The sequence below is a fragment of the Anabas testudineus genome, chromosome 21, assembly GCF_900324465.2.
Source record: "Anabas testudineus chromosome 21, fAnaTes1.2, whole genome shotgun sequence".
Taxonomy (NCBI): Eukaryota; Metazoa; Chordata; class Actinopteri; order Anabantiformes; family Anabantidae; genus Anabas; species Anabas testudineus.
The window spans coordinates 17,147,502-17,171,946 of record NC_046629.1 but is presented as its reverse complement, the minus strand read 5'-3'; the positions used below and the strand labels follow the sequence as shown (position 1 = coordinate 17,171,946).

The 24,445-nt window shown below is 38.8% G+C and overlaps 1 protein-coding gene across 1 annotated transcript in view; it reads right to left on the bottom strand.

Annotated features, from left to right (window-relative positions):
* The window catches only part of thsd7ba (thrombospondin, type I, domain containing 7Ba), a 110,437-nt gene that overhangs the window by 4,306 nt on the left and 81,686 nt on the right, over window positions 1–24,445 (bottom strand). Inside the window, exons 16-24 of the mRNA XM_026375818.1 lie at window positions 19,037–19,042; window positions 16,997–17,130; window positions 16,402–16,558; window positions 9,242–9,383; window positions 8,887–9,002; window positions 8,005–8,122; window positions 6,260–6,405; window positions 4,563–4,731; window positions 504–677 (exon numbers count right to left, since the gene is read on the bottom strand). Coding sequence (XP_026231603.1) covers window positions 504–677; window positions 4,563–4,731; window positions 6,260–6,405; window positions 8,005–8,122; window positions 8,887–9,002; window positions 9,242–9,383; window positions 16,402–16,558; window positions 16,997–17,130; window positions 19,037–19,042 — 1,162 coding nt within the window. The remainder of the gene's footprint in view (window positions 1–503; window positions 678–4,562; window positions 4,732–6,259; window positions 6,406–8,004; window positions 8,123–8,886; window positions 9,003–9,241; window positions 9,384–16,401; window positions 16,559–16,996; window positions 17,131–19,036; window positions 19,043–24,445) is intronic.

Sequence of the window (24,445 nt, the reverse complement as noted above, 5' to 3'; positions counted from 1 at the left end):
CCATCAACCACCATCTTTCATCAAAATTGGATAAGTGATGTAGCAGTTATGACCTTTCTATAGTTAAGATACTCCTTAAGGATAGCCTTTTCATTGTATTGGTAATTTTTTAAAGCTAACCCTGCTGTGACACAGCCTCAATGATAGCTTTCATTCATTTTAGAGTTGGCCATTACGAGTGCATTTGTAATATCACCTTTTAATCTTTTGACTTAACCTTTTTGATCTTTCGAACAGGTTTATGTTCAGTGAATTAAAAGAAAAACAAACTATTTTTTTTAGATTTATTCTGATTACTTTGCAGAGATCTCCTTTCACTTCAACATCAACGTTTTTTTTCCGTTGATCAGCCAAAAAGAGAAAAAAAAAAAAAAAAAAAAAAAAAAAAAAGCCAAATTAAATTAAACATGATTTGACAAAGGTGAAAGGGGCCTTGAATACTTTTATAGGCACTGTAGCCACGTTAAGTGAGAATAAAGCCCAGTGAATAAGTGGTTTCTCACCTTTACAGGGCTGGGTCTCAAAGACTTGGCGTGGACACGTGCTCTGGTTCTCCATGACCTGAATGATCACAGCTCTGGAACGGGCTTGGCGACCGGTGGTCTCAAAGCTACGACCCTCCAGGCAGGTCAGCTGACAAGAGCTCCAAGATGACCACTCAGTCAAATGGCAGTCTCCTGAGGGCAAAAGAGGATAGAAGAAGAAAAAAACCCCATCACTGATCAATAACAATGTCAGACTTTCCTTTTAGTGTGTTTTATATTCAGCTTGCCAACACTATTTCAGGGATCACTTTATTGGCTCCCCTGCTAGCTCCTGGAACATTTAAAACAGATCGAAAACAACTTCAGCACACATCTGAGGCTAATAATGTACCAAATGCAAAAACAAATTACTCAGACAGCCCAGTGGGCATTCAGAAATAACAGACCAATAGAGTTATAAATTATACAATACAAGCTATAACTCCGAGCCTAACTGTAAAGACAACACTCAATATTGAAACATGACTCTGAAGAAATGTCATTCTTTTGTTTTATTTTATTTTTACTGGTTAAAAGTTGGTGTTGATGTAATCTGTGACTCTACAAATAACAATCAACACTTGGTCAAACATTTATATTCTATTGTTTTCATTTATGACATTAGTGGATCTCATTTTTCATCTTTATACGTATCCACTCTATCACCTCTTTCTTCACGCTGCTTTGTCTGTGGAAACATGCTGTGGCAGGATCTGCAGTGTGCAACAAACAGCGACACGCATACACACATAGTGTCCGTCCCCCACATGTCGACAACCCCATACGCTGTGCCAGCCGTCTTCGCACCAGCTGACACGTGGACACAAAACACAGACACACACGCGCACACATCGACTCTGGCCATCAAACAGCCCTGAACCTGAGCCAAGCTCACAGCAAAGGCAGTTTGAGTGATGAATCAGGGCAAGGATCAGAGGGGAGCGAGAGACAGATGAGCAAACGCAAGCACTGCAAGATGGTGTCTCTGAGCTAACAAGAACCTTAGGTAGCAAAGAGCCAAAGGAAATGCAAGCAGTCTTTTTTTTTTTGTTTTAATTCAGATGATAATTTCTATTTAAAATGACAAAACTTTAGACATATTCCACAGTGTGATAGTTGTGTTTCTGGCTTGTGTCTAAGGACAATAGAGCTTCATTCTAGATTTTCAGCTATAGAAAACCTGACAGTGACATGTGAAGCGGGTCATAGCTGTCAGCTGGCCAGCAGCCTACAGCAAACTCTACATTCACAGTGTGGCCTAAAAAAAGATTTTAAGTAAAGTCAATTGGCATCATGGGATGTCACTCAACTGTGATCTTCTAGCTTCTCGTTGCCATGGGGATTTCTTTATTTTAATAATGATGACCATTTCAATGTGCGCGGACGAAAATGCTTCATGTTATAGCTTCCTAATTTTCTTGCCAACATGATCAGTTAAAAGCATGCGTGACAGTTGGATTTCACTATTTCACTAAATGTCAAAATGCGTAAAATGTTGTTGCTTTCATCCAGCTAGTGTTGAGATAGAGTACAGTGCCATAGGCAGAGCTTTATCTTTTATCATTAACCATCACAGAAAACAGCATTCAAGTGGTTGATGTACTGCATACTGGCATATCGCCAGCAGTGACTCCAGCTCTCCAGTATATCAGCGTATGATGCTTGATAGATTGAAGCAAATGAACCTGCATCGCCTCCATTTTTATGTGTAATAAGCATCTGAATGACTGAGTCATTATTGACTAGGGCATGTGATCTTAAATGATGCAGTTCAGTGCTAACATATTTTTATTTTACAACATGTTTTGAGCATTCACTGCTTTTGCAATGGCTATCCATTGCCACATATAATTAAAGCCATTTCCACCTATAACTAGTCACAATGTGAATTTGCATTCTTGCCACTGGAAGATTACATTGCGTTTGCACTGGCATGGATCCTTCCCCCATGCAGAATTTCCATGGTGTAGCTAATTGCGCCTCTGAGATAGATAGAGTGAAGGCTCTCAGCAGTGTGATCACCTAATTGTTTCAGTTAGGATGATTTTTCACGCTTCATTTATTTCTGCGTTGTTACACATTGTAGTGTAGAAAAAAAATCAATGGTGTAATCAAGTAATTGATCGTAAAATCTGTTTCTCTCTAGTTACTCAGTGCTGACCTTTGCTGGATTGATGCAGCTACTGCATCGACAACGAAAACATAAATGTCCTTTTATGCAAGTGGACAAGATGTCTGTCTTTTTTCTGTTTGTTACCTATTGTGTCCAACTAGATAATGTAAAGCCATTAGTTAGTCTATGACTTTTATTGATTTTGTAATAATTATTTATCAGCTTAAAATGTCAACCTATTGGAAGAGGGAACAGTGTATTGGCAGAGTCCAGCAAATCAAGTCATTAGTCTAAATAATTATTGGTATTACAAATCCATGAGGACTACAGTAATAGGTAATTCCTCCAAATGTTGCTCCACTGCAATCAGTTACAAAATTGTAATATGCTGTATCAGTCATGCAATTCTGTCATCACTCCACAATGTGTATGTACGTACAGTATCAGTGTAGTCTGCTTGTGATTGTCACCATATTTTCACATATGTCACATATATTTATACACATATTGTCACATACTACTAATACTATTATTTGAAATACTACTTGTTCACTCTTCTAAACAGTTCACATGTTCACAGCTAAACTGTCTCCTACAAAATACACACACACATATACCGATATATTCTATTACACAGCTGCTGTATTGACTTAATCATACTAGGTGGTTGACGTGTCTGTGTGTTTTATGTTCTGTGTATTTGTAATTTATACTTGTTCATTTACTGTGACTAATCTGATTTTATTAATATCTAACATATTTCGTGAATGAATACAGCTAAAGTTACTCTAAAAATTGATATTGGGTTAAAACATGTCATAGACACTAGTGAAGGAGCAGCTTACAGGACTTTGACATCAGCACCCTGAGTTTAATCGCTGGTTTATATAACGTATAACATATAACAACTGAAATTGTATTTATTGCAGCTGCGGTTGAAGCTGCCGGAGATGGCCTCAGCTGTGGTGGACCAGCAGGATCCCTGCTGGGTCTGACGTAGCTGCCACTAGGAGTGGTGCCGTAAGCGATTTTTCATTTTATTGTGTGTGTTATTTTGTGCACCTGTCCGCAAATACACAAGCAGAATAAGCACCAGTATATATCACATGTCCCACCTAGAACAACAATAAGCTTGGCGGACAATTAGAATATGAAGTGGTGAAAGATATTCTGTTGCTGTTTCTCCCTTAGTTGGGAAGCCAGGCCGAGGTAGAGGTGGAATATCCTGAATGTTCACATACACGATGCTCTCTGTCTATGTGAGTCTGACCTTAACATAGTTCAAGATGAAATATATTTACTGATCCTGTCTCACTGTAGTTACAGATACTGTACTAAAACAGCAGTGTCTATTATTTTGTTTATTATGACTTCAAAGAACTTTAGGCAGAACCTGGACTCACCATATATATATATATATATATATATATATATGAATATGAATTTATTCACAACTCAAAGATGCATCCACCATATCCTGTGGTAAAGTTAATGTAAATACAACAGCTGTGTGATAAAATATGTATGTGTGGGTGAGACAGTGTTGGATATTTTGAACTGAAATAAAAATCCACTAAATGTTCAAATGTCACGGCTCTTGTTTTTTAATTAGTACTACTGTATAGCCTCTGGTATGAAAATAATGTACAAAAAAAACACTATAACCAATCAGAGTAATAATCACACTTTACAGGAGCTTAAATCTTTGTTTTGTTTCAACGGTTTCAATGTGTTGAGACATGGGATGCAACTTGTGTAAGCACAAGGTGTTGTGAGTGGAAGCTGAGAGCCACCTACTAACATTACATATAAAAGAGGCCATGCTGCAGCATAGATGACAAGCAGCCGCGGTGTAGGTGGATCATCCACAAGTCAGAGACTGCAGTTTTTAATCACTACATCTGTATATTTGTGTGCAGGTTTACCTGGGCATGGGACGAAGCACGGCTGCTCCATTTCCTGCTGGATCTGCTGCTTCAGCTTGTCTCCGCAAAACTCCTCTGCTACTGGCTGAGGAGGAGATTCGGGCCAGTCTCCCCAGTGGACGACACATGACAAGTTCCTTCTACGAAACCCTTCGCCACACTCTGCACCCTGCACAGAGCCACACAAACACAAGCTTGTTTAGATTTACCTCAGTGTGGCACAGAAAAAAGAAAATCCTTATAGAAGCACGTATTCAAACTGTTTTTATTAGAAACATTGTAAGAATGCAGACCACACAGACTCCTGACTCAAAACAATGAGATGAAATGAATTACACTACATTACATTAGAGTTGTGTGATGTTCCCCTGTTTTCCTACGAGTGGGTCCCCATTTTATTTATCTCATGCACACAGATTATGTGTTCCACCAATGGTGCACAGTCCTAACCATTCTGTGGATCAGCAGGTGGCAGTAATGCAAGAGTCTGCCTTCAATCAGCAAAGGAAGACAAAAAGAATGGATTTAATCATTTTAAATTTTAAATAACTTTTTTTTTTTGTCACTGTTCTTCTTCTTTGCATTTTGCTAGAGTTTCAGTGAAAAAGTGTGAAAAAGTGGCAGGACAATCTGCTCATGCATATACACTGCCTGTCTCCCAAAAAAGGACACTAATATTTCGTTGGACAGCCTTTAGCTTTGATTACGGCACACATTCACAGTGGCTTCATTTAATTCTATCCAGAGCTGCATTCATTTTTTGCCAAGATCTTGTATTGATAAAAGTAAAGAAAAATGTAAAGATTGTCAAGGGGCTTAAGGTCTGGACTCTTTGGTGGCCAATCCATGTATGAAAATTATGTGTCATGCTCCCTCAACCACTCAACACAATTTGAGCCAGATGAATCCTGGCATTAAAGGTTGTCTTTCTCTGTATGTCTGCCCTGCAGTGGACTGGCGACATGTCCAGGGTGTACCCAGCCTCTAGCCCGATGACAGCTGGCATAGGCTGCAGCACTCCCGTGACCCTTGAGTGGACAAGTGGTTAAGAAAAAAGATGGCTAGATGAATACTGGCATTGTCATCTTGGAATATGTCCGGCCCGTCAGGAAAAAAAAAGCCATTGATGAGATAACCTGGTCATTCAGTATGTTCAGGTAGTCAGCTGACCTCATAACATTGCTGAACCTAGACCCGACCAACTGCAGCAACCCCAGATCATAGCACTGCCCCCACAGGCTTGTAGACACTAGGCATGATGGGTGCATCACTTCACATGCCTCTCTTCTTATCATGATGCGCTCATCACACAGGGTAAATCTGGACTCATCAGTTTTAGTAGTTTCATCAATCTTCTTAGATGTTTTCTTTGCTTGACTCATGTCAATAATTTGAGCCCCTGAAACAGATCAACATCTTTTCCATAACCACAGGATGTGGTCTGATGCTGATCCTAACTGATGCGCACTGCATCAGTTAGAGTTAAAGTACTTGTTACCAGCTGAAAATAATCAGTATTTATTCAATGGGAGGCTCTTACCTATTATTGGTAAATCAAGGTGGTGACTATTTTTTTGGATGGGCAGTGTACATGTGTGTGAACCAGAACCAGACATCAAACGCTTTTTAGCTATGATGAAAATCACCACCCTTAGTTAATGATGATGACATCACATGCAAGAAACAAATGCTCATACCTCTACAGTGCATGAGGACCAGTCACTCAGTAGCCATGTATAGCAAGGCTTTATGGGACATGGTTTGGTCTGGGTGAGCTGACTGGGACAGGGACGACCCTCCTCATGAGCCTCTTGTAGGATTCTTCGAGTGCGCACCTGTGCATCTGCAGAACATAGAGAAAGGCATACATAAAGAACAATAGACCAGAGGGGACTTGAAACCATTTGAAGAGTGCCAGCTAAATGTTGGAGCTGAATATTCCTTTTAGTTGCATGTGTGATAAACTCACATTTTGCAGAGCTAACATGTGCTAAATAATAGAAACAGTGACATACAGGACTACAACTCTGGGATTCATACACTACATGAAAGTCATGACTAAATGCAAGGCTAAGCACATCACTGCACAAATGCATGGTGCCATAAAATAACATTTAACAAAACAGGTGGCTGAAATAAATGATCATCATTTATTTAGAAGTGAAGAGGCTGCGCCTTCTCTTTAGCCTGTGAAATATTTTCCCCTTGACAAAGAGGAATTAGTGGAACAGCACAATACATCTGTGTCACCATGCCACTTGGATCTAACAGTTTCCTTCACAAGTGCTTTGTTCAAGTGAGCCATTAATAATGTGTGACAGGAAGTATTTCATAAATTGCACCAGTAAAAAGAAGGGGTCACTAAGCAACTTTGGCATTAGAGAAGCTTAGTGTCTGGTTCAGGCTCAGCGAAGGCAAGGTCTCCATCAACCATCAAATCAAGACAGAAGTTTTGCGCATCTGTTTCATGCCAGGGGACATGCTGAGCTCTATGGGCCCCCAGGCAGACGTAGCTAAAGGACGTGCAGCTCTGCCGTCTCAAAAATCAAACTCAAAACATTAGCACTCCCGTGGCATCGTGACAAAACAAGATTCCTGTGTCATCTGACACAGATACGAATCCCTCAGCAAGGCTGGCAGATGTGTTTCACTAAGTGTGAGAATGAACTGAGTGAGTGGCAGAAACAGAGTCACAACAACAGTGACAGAGCTGTGAGAGACACTGAGAGAGAATCTCGAGTTTAAATCCCCAGCTCAAAGCCTGTGTAAGTGTGAGCTTACTAAAATGAGTGGTTAACAAGAGACAGACAGCCAACGACAAATTAAAATTAATGAACTTTAGAGCATACTGTTAAGTCTCTCTAATTATCAGAATAACAAGCTTCCTCTCTGGGAGTTTGGCTTTGAGTGGCTGAAGAAACAATGTATGCATCCAGGTTAAATAGTTCCATTAACTTTTAGATATAACCTGACTTTCTCAAAGGGATGATGAGCACGCCACACATTGGGGGTTACTAATTGAAATTTAAAATCACACAAATAGGGTATATATATTATTTAGCAACACTGAATTATTTAAGACATCTATAAAGATGAGTGGTAGGAAATTTTGTTTACATAAATATGCTATTCTTAAAGTAGAACCTTATAAAGAATAGTTGCTTGTGTTAATTAAAAAATGGGCTGCATACTGAATGATAATGAAGCAAGAATATTACTAAAAAAAACACAGCACAGTGTTTCCCTGTATAATAAGGCTTTGGATTATACATACTTATAAATATTTCAATGGATTTAAATGTATTCATGCTCAATTCAACATCTTGGAGAAAGCCTGAGCAGACGGAATAATGAGGTGCCACGCATGTGGTCGACTGTGTCTATTCATCAGGTTGGTGTTCCCTTTTGGTTTAGGTTAAGTTTATTCTCACATAATGTTTACCTTGGCTACCACAGGTGTGTGAGCATTCCGCCCACGGCGACCAATCAGAGAGTATACAGCTGACAGGACAGTCAACCACGCAGCGCTCTGACAGCCTCCAGTTGCTGATCTGACCAAACTGTAGAAAACAAGAGCAGAGCTGTGAGGAGGGCTAGCTAATTATTTCCACTAACAAGAAAGAGGGAGCGACCACATTTTCATATTTTAAATAGGCAGTAGTTCATTTAAGGACAGTGGGGCTGCAAGAAACAATTACACCAGTTTTTTACACATTAATGTACAGTGAAACTCCTTTACTTCAGCTGTAATATGATTTTGGATATAAGAGATGCAGGGTGTGAATAGGTTTAATTGCTTATAACAAACCTGTGAGAAATGTTGAAGCAATACTGCTATACTGCAGCATTTTAATAATCATTTATCTTAATTTAATAAGTTAGTAAAAGGGAAGGTGTTAGGAGAATTTATTTAAATAAATTAGACAACAGACGTTTAATAATGTATAAGCCAATGGAAGATTATTCTTCAACAATATAGAAAAGGTACAGGATTAAAATATTTCTGTTGAGGTGTGCATAACTTCTTGAATACTTACTCCTATTTTAACTAGTTATTAGTTCTGCATCAACTAAATCTAATGTGTTCAGTGAACTTTCAGAAGTTCATTCATTCAACTCATTATTTTAAGATGAAAGACTTCAAGTAAGAACAACTAAAGTTTATAAGTTCTGATAATAGACACTAGGAAGTATAGTTATTATTTCGAAGAGGAACTTTTGTGTTGTGGTTGAACAACATGCACTGTCAAAGCAAACATTTGATTTTTACACACAGTATGTGTATGACAGATATGAACTATAGGTCCTACTACACAGTGATTACCTGCTCACACTTCTGTAACGCCACAATCTTGCCATCACTGCGAACACAGTCCAGGAGACGCAACCGTGAACCCTGTCCACAGATGGCATTTTCACTGAGCTGACACGTGCTCCAATCTGCAATGCGTATGCACGAGCACACACGCACACAAAAACAAACACAGAGACACACACATTAACATATTAACATACTGTATGTTTCAAGGTCAAACTAGGCTCTAAATTCTTATCTCTACGTCTGCTGACCATACTTAATGCAGGCAAAACTGGTCAAGCACTAGTGCCTTCCAACATAAGTATTCCCTGTGGGAGTAAACTACAGTGTGTCATCTATGTGGCTGTGTAGATTGTACTACCTGAGACTCTGTACATGTAGGTGAAGCAGGTACTGTTGAGTACGCAAGGCTCTGATTGGACCAGATCTGGACAGGCTGAGTTTTCTGAGGCTGGAAGGCGGAGGACATGTCTGCTCCTGTTCCTTGCAGTCCCCTGGTCACACTGTTGCACAACAATGACAGCACCAAAAACAAACATGTCATCATCAAGGGCACAAGTTTGTTGTCAGAAATTAGGAAGATGGGATGAAGCCTGGTTGAGTCAAGGGGACCTTTAGTAGGCAAAACAAACAAAAAGTTGTTTCCTGCATTTGCATTTATAACCTATCAACTAACATATTATGATTAAGATGACTTTGCTTTGTGCAATAGTGGTGGCAGGCTAAAGTAAGAGTGATGAAATCCTGCACTTATTTCTGAATATGCCCTAGTACCACAAAATAATTAAGACAAATGTGTGAACTTTAATTTATGTCACCACTGCCCCCACTTTAAATTAGATTCATTTATTGCCTGAACAACATTTCCTTAAGAATCTGTTCAGGCAAATATCAAACACTTTTATATCTGTGGTTTGGGTTTAAAAACATTTCAGTTGTGGCAGATATTTGAAAGGGATGGATCTATGTATTTCACTATTGATCATCATCATCAATATTATGAAAAACAATAAATACAAGCAAATGTAATGGCAAATGTAATACTTTCCTCTTCCTCTTGTCTTCCACATGCTGCAAAGTGCTTAGTAAATCCATTTACAGCTCATTGTGTTTACACTGAATATGACCTAATTAGTTCAAATGTAATTAAAACTATGAATAGTAATTGCTGCTTTGCTACAATCCTTTCATTGTTTAATAAAAATACATTTCAATGACTGTCACAAGTGTCACAAGTATGACTGCCATGGCACCTTTGAACACTTTTTAAATTACAATGTGTACTTGTAAAATTTCCAGAAAGTAGATTTTTTTAATTTATGAAAATGTAATGCTATAATGAAACTATAATGCATGTAATCACTTAAAAATTAAAGGAGTGAGCAGTTCACTTACTTAAAAGAAAACATGATTATCAAGGTATGAGTACGCTGTAAGTAACATCTAGGGGTATGCTAAAACTATCTTACAGAAGTAGTTGCTAAACAGATCAGATAATAAACATCATATTTGTAAAGCCATGAAATTATATCTTATTGGAAGATGCTGTTTTTGAGTAACATTAAACTTGAATTGTGAAAATAAAGGAAAAGGGAAGAAATTCGTTAATCCAGCTGATGAGGTCACAGTAAAGCCACAGTTGCAGCTGAGTGTGAACAAGTATCACAAAGAACAAAGCTAATCAGACTGCACTGGGAAGGAACTTTATCACCCTGTCTACTCATTATTTAAGCCTACTGACAGCTACATGCCACCCAATATTGACATAGAACAGTATGTACTGTATGCTAAATGCAATTTGAATACTAAATGTACAGAAACCCTTCCAGAACCTCATTATGGTTCTTTCCCCAACTGCGCCTCATCACCCCAACCCTGCACGTTTTACAACATTGTTGAAAATTACTCTCTGGCCTCTAGTTTCAAACCTATAGGTAATTGGCAGATGCTGTTTTCACTCCAGCCTAAGCTAAAGTGACATTTTGTCTCTTTGCCATGGTGAGCCTGAAATGATAGACTAGCAGTCCATAATTAGCTTTAGTTTTTAAATAATTCAGTGCTCATTAAGAGAGATATACACAAACTCAATACTCAAGTAAAAGTGCAGGTATTTGCGCAGAAAAATACTCCACTACAAGGAAAAGTACTGTTTAACTCTGACATGTTTTGTTCATGTACTAAAGTACTCCACTAAGAAAACAATGCATTTTAAACAATGCAAAGTGAAAATTAACTTGTGGAACAAAAACAGCCGTCATTAAAGGTGCGGCTGATTTTAACCGCCTTATATAGTGACAGGAGGTTAATCCATAATTGATAAATCAGCATTTTGTTAATATATAATGATTTGTATAATAATCTAATGCTGCAAAAAGAAACTATTAACTAAAGATGTTAAAATGAATGGAGTGAAGTAAATGTGAAAGTCTTTAAAAATAGTACATGTACAGGTTCACACAATACATCTTAATTACATTTTTTGTCATAACTGTGATATTTACTCATACAATGCTGTGATAGAATAAATAATAATCATGTCTAACACCTCAAAACCCTTTTTATCTTAAACACTAGTTTCAGTGTGATTCTGTGTGTTTACTCATTGTGTGTTAGTGGGTTGAGCTGCAAAACCTGAGCCCTCGGAAAGAACCGAGACATGTTAAAAATGAAATTCCACATTATGTGATACAATAACAGTTGCTGACAGTGTACTATAAATACTGTATTCTCCTGCATAGTACTGTATGTAAAATAGGATGGATTTTACATGGTGCAGTTGAATGCAGTTAAAGTTGAGTGTGACAGTAATTAGAAGAGCAACTGTAAGAGTACATAATTTACTGTATATATACTGAGGGACAGTGGAAGCATGATTAGAATCAGCACATCACTCAATACATGGAAATGGAAATGTGTGAATAGAGAAGAAAAGGATGTGTGAATATGGAGGAAGTGTCAGCTCAGTCTCTAAGGGAGGAGGAAAGATATAACTGATAAAGGCCTTCGCATTGAACTGCATTTGTCCCTCTGCTCCTGATGCATCAGGACGTGCACCTCAGTCACTGTCACCTCCTAATGAGAGGCCTCTGTGTCAGGCTCGTGATTTATTGCACTCTTAATGTTTTCACACCAACTCTCAGACAACCAGATGCATGCATTTGTATGCTAGATATATAAGGTCCTGCGATCCGCAGGCTCAATTATTGTCAGATTAAGACCAGCTTCAGTTCATGCAGCTGTAAAATAAGCAGAACACAATAGATTCACAAAGCCAAGAATCTGTGGTGTTTTGCAACCTGAGTTACTATAAGTTCCTATAGGTGCCAGCAATCTGCATACATCAAAGCACAGTTACAGTTTATGCATACATATTCACAGGTTCTCCTTGTCATACACAACAGCACCCACATAGATTGTAGATTGTAGTGTTGTTCATTATCTATAACTGGAAGTAATACTGACTTGAATTAAACTAATTTTTTTGTGTGTATGCAGACTGAACAATACTAACCCATTAAAGCAAGTTTTAACACAATGCCTACATGAACAAATTGGGAAATTAGCAATACTAAAAACAAGTGCCACTTATTAGCACTTCATACACACTGGATAGATCAGTGGAGGGAAGATCAGTGGAAGACAAAAAGGAGGCTGGTGCCTTCTTGTTTGTCTTGGCGTGCCATCCCTCTTTTATAATGACATCAAAAAACATTTTAAAAAATCCACTACACTTGATACAGCAATCCAGTGGGGACAGGGGACAACTACTTTTTTTTCCAACAGGGACATATAACCTCTGACTTAACTGTAACTGTTGATTCTTGTCTTAACCATTTCAAAAATCTGCTCCACAGCTGCTACACTCTAATTCTCTGACTGGTTAGAAGGGCAAGCTTCAATCGAAAGAGCATCTCTGCACAGCTGTCAGGCTGGTCACTGGGTCTGGACACATGAGGCCTCAACAAGTACAAGTCTTCACAACAGGTTAAGTGTTATATTTATAAAAAAAATAAATAAAGTGCAGATGTGGTTTCCTGCTTTGCAGTTTGATACAGCCATTAGTTCCCAGTTCACTTTCAAAAGCATCATTTTAGTGCACTTGATTAATGTCCTTCAGTATAATGAACCTTTGATACAGTTTGATTTATGTGTGTCTCACAAAGTGGAAGAACTAAATACAGTGCCCCATAATTGCTTTTTATTGACAAAGTTGACTTTAACCTAATGAAAATAGGACCAAAGAAAGAAAATCATTACCCATCACAACATTATGGATGCATTGTATGTGGACAGTGTAGGGAAGCATCACACTATTATTATCCAGAATATTGTCCTTCTACACTAGGCCACCTTTCATTCCTGATCAGTGCAGTTGGGGCCTGGGGCTATACAACTATCTCCAATTACAGTGGAGGAGCATAATTTACATTAAAGATCCTGTTTTCTTCTAATACTATCCATTTGCAGGGGAAATTTCTCTGTCTAGGAACTTGCATGTTCTGAAGATCTCAATCTCTCATCAGTGCCTCTGAAAAATAATGTCTCAGTCAGCAGCCAAGACAGATGAGACGTGCTTGTCTGGGTGGAAGATGGAAGAGAGTGCAGCATCAAGGATGATCAGTGACTGGACCCACCCAAGTAAAGTCAATGTGCAGGGAACACACAGGCGTTACTGCCCAGGTATATTAATGGCTGCCCAAATATATTTGACCAGCCATTATTTTTTTATCTGCCTAAGAGAACAACTGCAATTGATTAACTAGAGGACAACCACTTCTGCAAAGTGTTTTCCATCAATAACCTAGAAGATGGCAATGCCGTCACTTAATTTGTCCTGTTATAGTTTCATAATGAACAAATAATGTATTTACACTCATAATAACATAAAAAATCAAACATTTCCACGCCTTTGCTTCAGTAAAGCATCCCATATAGTCAGTCAGCTCCTCCTGCTCCCTTCCCCATACATGCACATATTCAGATACACACACGTACTGTAACCACCAGCCTGCATCAGAGGGAACAGGTAACTACACTGACGACAGTTGAGCAACGCTGCGATATCTCGTCATTGGATCATTCTGTAAATAACTATTGTAAATCACGGAGACCCAACTCTTCAAAGAAGTTGCTGGTGAGCTGTCTAGCTAGTGAGTACAGCTGAGCTAATGTTAGAATGCAGCTGGAGTGTCAAGTTTAAGATGTACCAAAGATTTGTTGTGCATATGTCAAACTGTGTGAAAGAACTGTCAATCAGTCATTAGTATATACAGTATGTATAGTGTCTACATCATGCTACCATAGTATAGATATGCAGGCATAGAAGTACTTTGGAAAACTGTCGACACAGTCGACTGCTGCATCTAGAAACAGAACCTGAAATACTACAGGACACCTCTTCTGCATAGACTAAACTCATGTGAGATTGAAGACCACAGAAACATTGTCTGAGCTTACAGAATCGGTATACTGTATGTATCTATAGGTATAGACAGATAGGTATTAAATAAAATCTAGGTGTACATTTTCTACTTTTATTTTATTATTATTCTTAACTGGAATGGGTACAAACTCACAACTTATGCTTTCTCTGCTTTCCAGTATCCAAAATTCAATTGATTCTGCTGTAACATTCAAGTCTGAACCACACAGACCTATTGATTAAGTTCTGCCTATTTCAGAGTTTTGCATTTTTTGACAAATACAAATGCCAACATTTCCACTGTGGTTCCGGGTAGATTTAACTGTAGAAAGAAATCATCTACAACAGTTTTATAAGACTGTTACACTTTTACTGGCTTTCAAATGAACGGTTTTATCACCGTTCTATCACGAAATGCATGAGATAATGTAGCGTTTGTCTGATGAAAAGAGTGCTGCCAAAGCTTGCAGATTGGAAGGCTGAATGAAACTAAATATCTGTGGAGAACACTCAGACTAATTAAGCAATGTCTCTACAGTATCTGAAATAAGCTCTTTCCCCAGAATCCGGTGTTCCACTCCAGTGAGCTGTTGTGTTTGACAGGAAACCTGTGACAGGGCTACATGGCCGAGTGACCGGTAGCTTTTGGCTAGAATCAGTGGGGAACATGTGCTACATCATTCTAGCCTAAAGGCTAACCTTCACTAGAGAAATAAGGTAAATTAGTAAACCCAATTTACTCTACATTGTAATGCAAAATGTGTTTTCCAACTACACAAAGTTACAGAACAGCTGGGTAAATGCACCCATGAGCTCAACACCCAACACCTCCTCAATGTGTAATTACAATGTCAATATGTTTTGTTTTTTTAAGCTTTATATCTCAGTGCAAAACGTAAAACTTTTGACTCAATGCAACAAATATCATTATACTAGGAGCTATTCTTGGAAATCCTAACAGTATGCAGCTTCTTTTAATAAACTAATTTATCATTTCATTTTAAAATCATGGACTATAGGCAGTGAGGCCTAAGTCTAAGAAGAAGAAAAAAATCATTACACCTGTAAATAACAAATAAAGAAAGCTCAATTTTGAAATCACATTTGAAATGAGTTAACTGAACCAGAAGTCAAAACATATTAATCTTACATTGTTTGAAAATGGAAGGCTTCAAGCAGTAATTCATATCTTATTACTAATAAATTAGGAAAAGCTATTTAAAATTGCATTACCCTTTTCTAAATTAACACATAATTAATAAAATATATAGAAATCATTTTTCATGATGATTTGTTGTCAGACGTTTAACACACAATATTTGTTTTACAATTGTAAGCTTTATGTATTAAATAAAAGAGGAAAAGTATCCTTATATATGTTATAGAGTGAATTAGGAATAGTATTAAAGTAAAATAGTGACTACAATACACACATGGGACCTGATTTGTGGGTGATCTACTAAGACAAATTGCACGGTTGATAAGAGGTGCAAACATGGTGGAGGTGGTCGTTAAATGAGACTTTTGTGTGTTTTACTGGTGTCTGTCATGGAGAGTTTATGACCCGTGTAAAAGCAGGAGGAAATCTGATCCAGAGGAATTCAAAGTGGAAATGGAAGAGACTGATAATCTACAACAAAATAAAGTCAGTGCTCTAGCCCCATACGGAATGATCACTCCTATAACTCTTAAGAAACCATCAAGTTTGGCTTCATTCAGTGCATCCTGGGTAGCAGCCAGGTCACATTAGGGGGCATAACGCACATGCACACACACACACACACACACACACACACACACACACACACACACACACACACATACACACACACATGCACACATGCACACATCCTCTCATGCATTGAGTGAATTCTATATATGAATTCGTTTTTCAAAGGATCATCCAAATAAAACTTTGTTTTGTGGTTTGTTGCGCAATCTGTGGCCCAAAAAGTGGTGAGACAGATGTGCAAATTTTTGTTTGTTTGTTTTATTTTCCCTTCTCCTACAAACATTAAAAAAAAAAAAAGAATCCTTCATCTATTAGGGTTCAAAAGGTAGAGGTAGATGGACATGATCACTCAGTTATTATTTCTTACCAGAGGGCAGACGCTCCATGCTCCCCAGGGTGCCACGACACAGTCACTGGGGCAGGCCAGAAAGCAGACCTGGGCTCTAGATGGCATTTCTTCCTGATCACACAAACTGTCCTCCACACTGCTGGCATCCCCACTTGTTGTTCCCTTCTTCACACACCTAGTGGAGCAGGAGATGCAGCTGGATAACTAGTCTCTGGGGCTTTGCTAACTGACTCTTTTTTGAGTTTTAAAACCAATTTCTAAGTTTCCAACTAAAAATAGATTTTTACTTTTACTTGTACATACTAGGCATGGCTTTGCAGCATATTAAAGGGACTCCACCTTTTGTCCTGTTTGTGTTTGGGTCATCTAAACATTTATATGTGTGACTCACATAAGTAGACATACTGTATACTAAAGATGTTAATGTATGTGTATATATACAAAAAAAGAAAAAGAAAAATTAGGAGGCTGTAGTTTGTGTTGACTGTTCATTTTTCTCTGGCACCGCAAGTGTTAGAACTGATGCCAGCTACAGGGCCATTGCCAGTTTACCTCTCTCAGTGTGTGCTGCAGTGCCAGGGTAGCAGTCACCAAGCGTGACCCGTTCACTAACCTGATCTTTCGGCTTTGGACTCCCTCCCCGCAGGCTGGCAGGTCGTCCACAGTGTTGATGGTACAAATGGACCAGGGCTCCGTCCTCCACTCATATTGGCTGCATTCACTGTGGCACGGCACTGCCTCGTACACCTGGACACGTGCATGTGCAAACACACACAAACACACACACACACACACACACACAGACACACAGACACACACACACACACACACACACACACATACATACATACATACAAGGAAATAGAGACACATGACAGATTACAGTGAGAAAGCAACAGAGTATGCAACCTTAGAAATTGGACATGCATACAAATCGGCTCACACACGCACACACAGCCAAGCTACGTGTACTGTAGGAAAAAGAATAGATGCATATACTTTTAGTAAATGTAGACGATAGTAGCCTAGTGTACATTAAAAAGATGTCTCTAAAAACAGCATGTCTCATAGGTTTATCTTTGACAAAGCTAAATATACTTTATTATGCTTTCAGTTTTAACTAGCTTTCTTAATCTAGGAGGTGAACATGTCTCTGTAATGTTCTATGTAATGAGATTCATGCCTACGAACACAACATGTGCTTCAATTCTTTTGCTGATGTATTTATTGTAATACTAAGCAGTCGGGTTATGAAGGAGCATACTGTTCCCAGGGGTGTTTTGAAATCAATACTATTCACAGTTGAAGGAAAAATCATTGATTACATTTTCTACGTTAAGGGTGTGACAAATATAACAGGAAGCATAGGAAGCATACTGCTGCAGAAAAAGTTAAAAAGGTTATATTTATTATTCAGGTGAAATAAAACCTGTGCATGATATGGAAAGAACAGCATGAGGTGTGCAAAACAACAATGACCATGGCAATAGGCCCTTCAGCTGAGGATGCTGTTGGCTGAATGTTGAGCCTATTCACTTCTCCCCACTTAACTAGTGACTCTGGCATGTCTGTATAACCAAGGGAGCAGCTAGCCCAATGCTCCTGTAAACACATGTTTACTTTCAATCTATGTAACAGTCTGCCACAGTAAAAGGTATACTCTAGAGGACAATTTGCGGAAAAAGCTATGACAAGCTGTAATGGGTGTCTGTAAGTGTGTGTGTGTGAGTGTGAGCATGTGTGCAGACTAGAGAGAGGGAATGAGTGTTGAGTATTCCCTCCCCTCCGGGCCACACAGATGCCTATTACACACCCTCATCATCTCACATCTGTCCCCACAGATGCCCCTGCTGGGTAAACTGGCAACTGCTCTGCTCTCACTTTCGCCACCAGTGCTGAAGTGCACAGTTCGAGCTTAACAGCTAATTTTCGTCAACAGAAATAGGCAACTTTCAAGCCACTTTTCGCAAAACATACACCGTTTATCGAGCCGTAACACGATTTTTCAATCATGCAACCGTGGCTCTTAACAAATAGGCCACGGCGCCACAACACAAAATGTGTCCGACTCATATTAAATAATGCTTTGCTGAAGCTTGTTTAGTACAACGCACAGACAGAGCAGGGAAATGCAGCATTTGCTCACTGGTACATTTTTAGGACACAAACATTTACAAGGAGCTTATTGAGGAGGAGGAAAGTTTAATAGGCTATCATTTAGAATCAGCTGCAACAGACCAGATCCTCTCATTGGTTAAATGCTAAGTGGACAGCCTCTACATTCTGCTATTTAGTTTTCTCTTTGATACTTTAAGAAAATATATATATATACATTAGATAAGCAATACGAAAATGGCATTATGTGGCTCAGTTTCGTGGAACATAAGCTTCAATAAGCTTTGCCGTCTATTCACAATATAATGAAGTGCTAATGTTCTTTAGAAAATGTCAATCTGAGCCCCTCCAGCTTAAAAGCAGATGGAATATCGTCCATCCATGTAGCTCTCTCTCTCTCTCCAATCAAACTATTGTTCCTTCTCTCGAATAAAAGACCAAAAGGGTCACAGGAGTATATGTAAGTTGGACAGATCTGACATGCATTTTGTCTTCATTAGCTAAAGCAGAGTGTATGTACAGAATGAACAGCACTGACCTGAGCCTGCGTAGATGTCCATATTAGCAGTGCAAGACAAGCCAGAAGTTGGGCAGGGGAGAGAAGAACAATATGATCATTAGTTTAGATTTTGCCTGCAGTGACAGAAATGTATATACTTCTGCTTAAATTTGATGAAAAAAAAAATTACTGCATTCTCCTCTGCAGTTTCATTAATAAGGGTAAAGGATGATTAAATACTTCATCATTTACAGTGAATCTAGTGGTCCTGGATATTTTGCCAAACCGAATGATTCATAGTGTTGAGAGAGTTCTGTGTTGCAGTTGGTGGCAACAGCTGTGTAATGGCCAGACCTGCAGCTGAAGGCAACTCTGAGAAATTAATTTGTCTGGAGATGGTGAGTGGGAAGTCACCGTAAATGAGCATATGCTCATAGAGGCTGTGTGTCTGAATCTAAACAAAGTTACCAAAGTTACTAAAACTAAGTGTTATGTGTCTGACAATAATTCTTCGGGGTATTCTGGTTCATTTTTCACAGTAAAGGGACACTGAAATAAAATACCTTGACCTAACAGAGTACCACTTTTAGCTGTAAAAATATTGTACATACCTTTGAATGAACCCTGGCAGTGATAAATGGTTATAATAGGAGCATGAGCGCATGTGCTGCAAATCCCCCTGGATGCCAAGTCATCATCATGCCATTTTCATTCATTGATTCATGACTATGCACATCTGAATGGAATTTCATTTCAAGTCCCAGAGGAAAAAAAAAAGCTTTCCCTTCTATGTGGCACTGAAACTAAATTGCATTATTGTCCAACTCTCTCAACTGTTTTGCAAGATAATAATTGTGGCTTCCATCCAAAAAACATACACACCTGCAAGGATGGTCCCATACACATAAAAACACATAAAAAGACACACTCAAAAGGACACGTGCCATGCCGGCAGGCCCTCGTGCAGTGAAGGCTTTTTATTGATTCAGAGAGAAAATGGGACATAAAGCCTTAAGGACGAGCACTTACTTCTATAAATCTCTCTAACTGTCAATGTGTGACTACAACATCAAACAGACTGTGCTGTACTGTCAGCAGGCCTGTGGATGAGTTAGATAACGCTGGCTTCTCCGAGAAACACACTGAAACCTATTCCCACGTGAGGATGGTCTTGAAAAATATTCTCATGAGAGGATTAGAAGTTAAAATGTGCCAAAATGTAATAAAGCCATGAGAGTGACTGTCTGAGTAAGATATGGTACAGTAACTATTTGTGTTTTTCAGGAAGAACAGTGGGGAAAATCCTGTGTTCCTGCTGAAACCCGAAACATTTGAGAGGTTTAGATAACTAGAATATAAGATATAAGATTAAATTAATCAGCGTGAAAACCAAGAACAAAAACTGTCCAAATGGCCAGCTACACCAAACCACCTTTTAATTTAAATCATGACAAAGAAAGAGACTCCACATAAAAGCCACAGAAAGCCTGAGTATGTCATCTGCTCCTAAGTCCTACTGACACACTGATCCCTTCACACTTCCTGACGATTTAAGACTAGGGGATAACATAGATGATCTCCTGAGGAGAGCAAGACTCCGAGATGAGAAACGAATGTGATCAAAGCGCCCGGGGTGTTCTGTTTGTACCTTAACATGTTTTTCTGTTGAAGTGGATCTACTCCCTACTCTTATCGAACAAAACACCAGCACAGAGAGAACGCGTTCCTCACACACATTTATTAATAACACAGCTATGTTTAGTATCTTAGATAGATACTAGATTGAAAGATTGAATGAACTGTATGTCAATCTGTATTAGACACATGGTCACACAGCTGTACATTTTCCATTGTACACTTAATCAGTATCACATACACACAACACCAATACATACAGACCCAACCATAACTGCACTTCCAATGTTTGTACTGAAATATCATTGCCCACTGGGCTGGTTTACATATCAGACTCACTCTCGCCCACACTATCTCATATATACTATAAAAAGGTCTCTTACTGCCAAGAGTGTCAATGAACAGAATGCCTTTAAAGATTTTTAACATTTCGCAGACGCTTTTATCCAAAGCAACCTACAAGGCAAAGGCAGCGTAAGCGTAAGGGGGTCTTGCCTTGGGACCCCTAGTGAAGGTGGGCAACAGCAGGGATCCAACCCTCGGTCTTACGATCTTACCACTACACTATCCAGCCACAGTCATTTATGTCTAAGATTGTCCCCCTGTTGTTCTGGCTATACCGCAGGGCAATGGCGTGATTACACAAATTATTCAGCAATCAAGTCCTATTTCTAGCTACAAAATAATCCTAACCTTTTCTCATTTACTTTGTAATCTATTAACAGGGCACAGCTCACCAAGATGGAAAAACATTAGCAGAGACATTTCATAAGCACTTAACCCTGCACCAGCTTTTAATAACTAACAGCTATATTCAGAGGTCTTTTTTTCACATCACACAATATGTGGAATTAGCTCACTTATGACATCAATACGAACACATCTAATACTCTATATGCCATAGTTCAAATATTTGCTGTATATGAGCAATGTTTACTTCAAGCTAAAATCCAATCAACACTGAAGAGATTGGTAAAGTCAGACTCAGTCGGCTCTGTATTGTCTTACATTTATTGCTGTTAACTGCAAATTTAGCTGTCTGTCTAGTGTTGTGATGTTATTTAGATTGCTTATTTAATAACTGCTGGCACAAAAAGAAATTGTTTTTTAAGCACAGAGCTGGGAATTACAGTATAATTCCATATCTGGAAGATGAATTGCCAGTGTTAATATCTTTAATAAAAACAAAAAGCCTTTAATTTCATTAATGTTGAAAAACTAAAGCTTGTTTATTTGTGCAACAATCTTGTCTTTAAAAAAGCTGATATGAAATGATAAGTGCGTATTTAATATTCAGCCAGCCACTCAATCTAATTTGTTTTTCCTATTTAGCAGATAGAAGGTATGATTAACCTTTGTATCTGAAGTAAATGGGTGGACCATCTGGAGGGCTAGGCTTTAGAGAGGCTCCAAATGTAGGCTTTCTGGGTGGCAGTACTTCAGACTGCCTTAACAATATGCAGGGTCGGTAATGCAGGGAGACAACTCACTTTTTTGGTCTGGGTCTACAGGGGGAGAATAACACATGTCCAAGCTCTATGTTAATTACAACTCACTGGCCCTAGGTAGCTCCACCAGCAGTTGGCTCCAATAGACTTTTGTTTCCCACCTGGGTGCAGTCAGAAAAAAAAGGTAAAGAAATCTAACATTTGTTTCCTTTTATCTTTTCCTGGTATTTGGAATTTAGCCATTCTGTAGTCTTGCTTTGGGCTGTTGTTTGCTACTGATGGAGAGCTTGCAGATGGAACCGACATAGAGGATTTGACTGATTAAATTTGCTGTAGATATTAATGGTTCCCAGAGGGACAATCCCAAAGTCTCTTAGTGAGCTTACCTTCAGAGAGACAACACCCAACTCATTTCTCATAATACATTTAAAATTAATTACATTTTGTAAAATATTCTAAATACCAGTTTTTCCAATCCATGCCTGTCTCTTGAACACCTTACCTCAACTGATTTTCTTCCTCTAACATCAAACTAGTTGACATCAGGAATATAGTCATTAGAAATTTCCTTGAACTTGAATTACTTTGAATCAATTCCATTAGTCCACAGTATTGAAGAAAACCCAGCCCCAGGTTAACAAACTCACACCATACCCACCACGTCAAGTTAACATAAAAGAAAAACCAGCAACTGTAGTAAAACTTAAAAGCAATGAACTGTGATTCAATGACATCGCACTTGTTCTGAGTAATCTTCATCTATATGCTGTGTAAGGTTAGCAGAGTATATCGATAATGCCTACTGAGGTATAGATTTTATTTCTATTTATGTCTTTTGGTTCAGGTGTTATTGTGGTCCACTGAGATAGTGGCAAGTGTAGTGTCTCAAACAGCAGGAAGGAGGTGTCTCTATTATAAATTTTAGGTGGAGCATCGTGGCATCGAAGGGGCTGTCAAAAGCACTTATGGTTCTGCACAGTGGGTGGAGGGTGTTGCACATAATGGCCGATACTTTGGTTATTACTCCTTCAACCCCATGTACTTCAGGGAAATCAAAGAACACCTTAGGAAACGAGCAACGTCCCTCATTAGTTTGTCTGGTCTCTTTTTGCCCAAATACCACAGTCCCAGCAGACACAGAAGATACATAATGCAGTGTATTTTGGCTGTTGCTTATATTCTTCCTCAGCTCTGTCAAAGACTAGCAGCTCCTTATATTTAACACTGACCTGGAATCTGGTCCACAACACAAAATCCTACATTAGTCTCCTGCATTCATGTGGATCAGTGACACTGTGGCCACCTGTTTAAAAGCCTTTGCAGGTGTAACTTTCTAGGTAAGAAAGATGATAAAAGTGTAAGGAAAAGGAGGCAGGATAATGACCAGATTATTCACCCTGATGAATGGCTGGTAGGCAAAGAGCTCTAGATACACGGCTGAGATCAAGAGTCTTGGCTTGAAGCAGACAAAATCTTTCCTTTGAAAAGCAGAACTGATAAAGAGCAGATGGTCATGGGTTCACAGAGTGTGATCATAATCCAGCAGCTAATCTTGAGAATATTAACAAGAGCTCAGCTGTTTAGACCTAATTTATGAATATATGAACAAGAGCAAGCTGTCACATAACACAGTGCTTATGAGTTAATTAGGTTTCTCTGATACTGATTTTGAAATCTGTAGGAAAAAAAAAGGTGTAAGTGTTAAAAGTCATGTTGTGTTTCACTTAAAGCAGGTATATACCCTTTTATTTATCCCAGTCCAAGCTAAGCCAAGTGAAAACTCACAACAACAATGGGAAATCCCCAGTACCTCAAAAGTTACCAAGTGCTGACATGGGAAAGTCAAAATTTTCTGCTGTTGTAACCGAAAGCATGAAGCATTTCAATATACTGCCAATGAAAAAACAACCCAAAGACTGAGCATGAGTAGATAGCAGCACCATAAGAGCTAAGCTTGGCAGCCACACCAGCAGGCACCATGATATCGCCCACAAGCAGATCTGCGGGGAAGCAATAAAAACCCCTCGACAAATTAATACCTATAATGAACTGCGTCTGACTGTTTTCTAGCCTGTTCTTCTAAACAGGAACCACTGCAAAGTTTTCTGAGAAAAACAGCCAGCAGCATCAGCAGCCTCATAACTTACTGACAGTTGCCAAGTACACAAACACCCAGCTGAGGCTGAGCCAAGATATCCAATCATGCAGTCACTATGAAAGCATCAAACGCTTGACTGGATGAAGTAAAAAGAGAGAGCTTTGAAACTCAGGATTGACATAGATGGTACATAAGGTGAATATGCCACTTTCAAATATTCATAACTACCAACATGAGCAGGAAGACAATGACATTCATCTTCAAGCA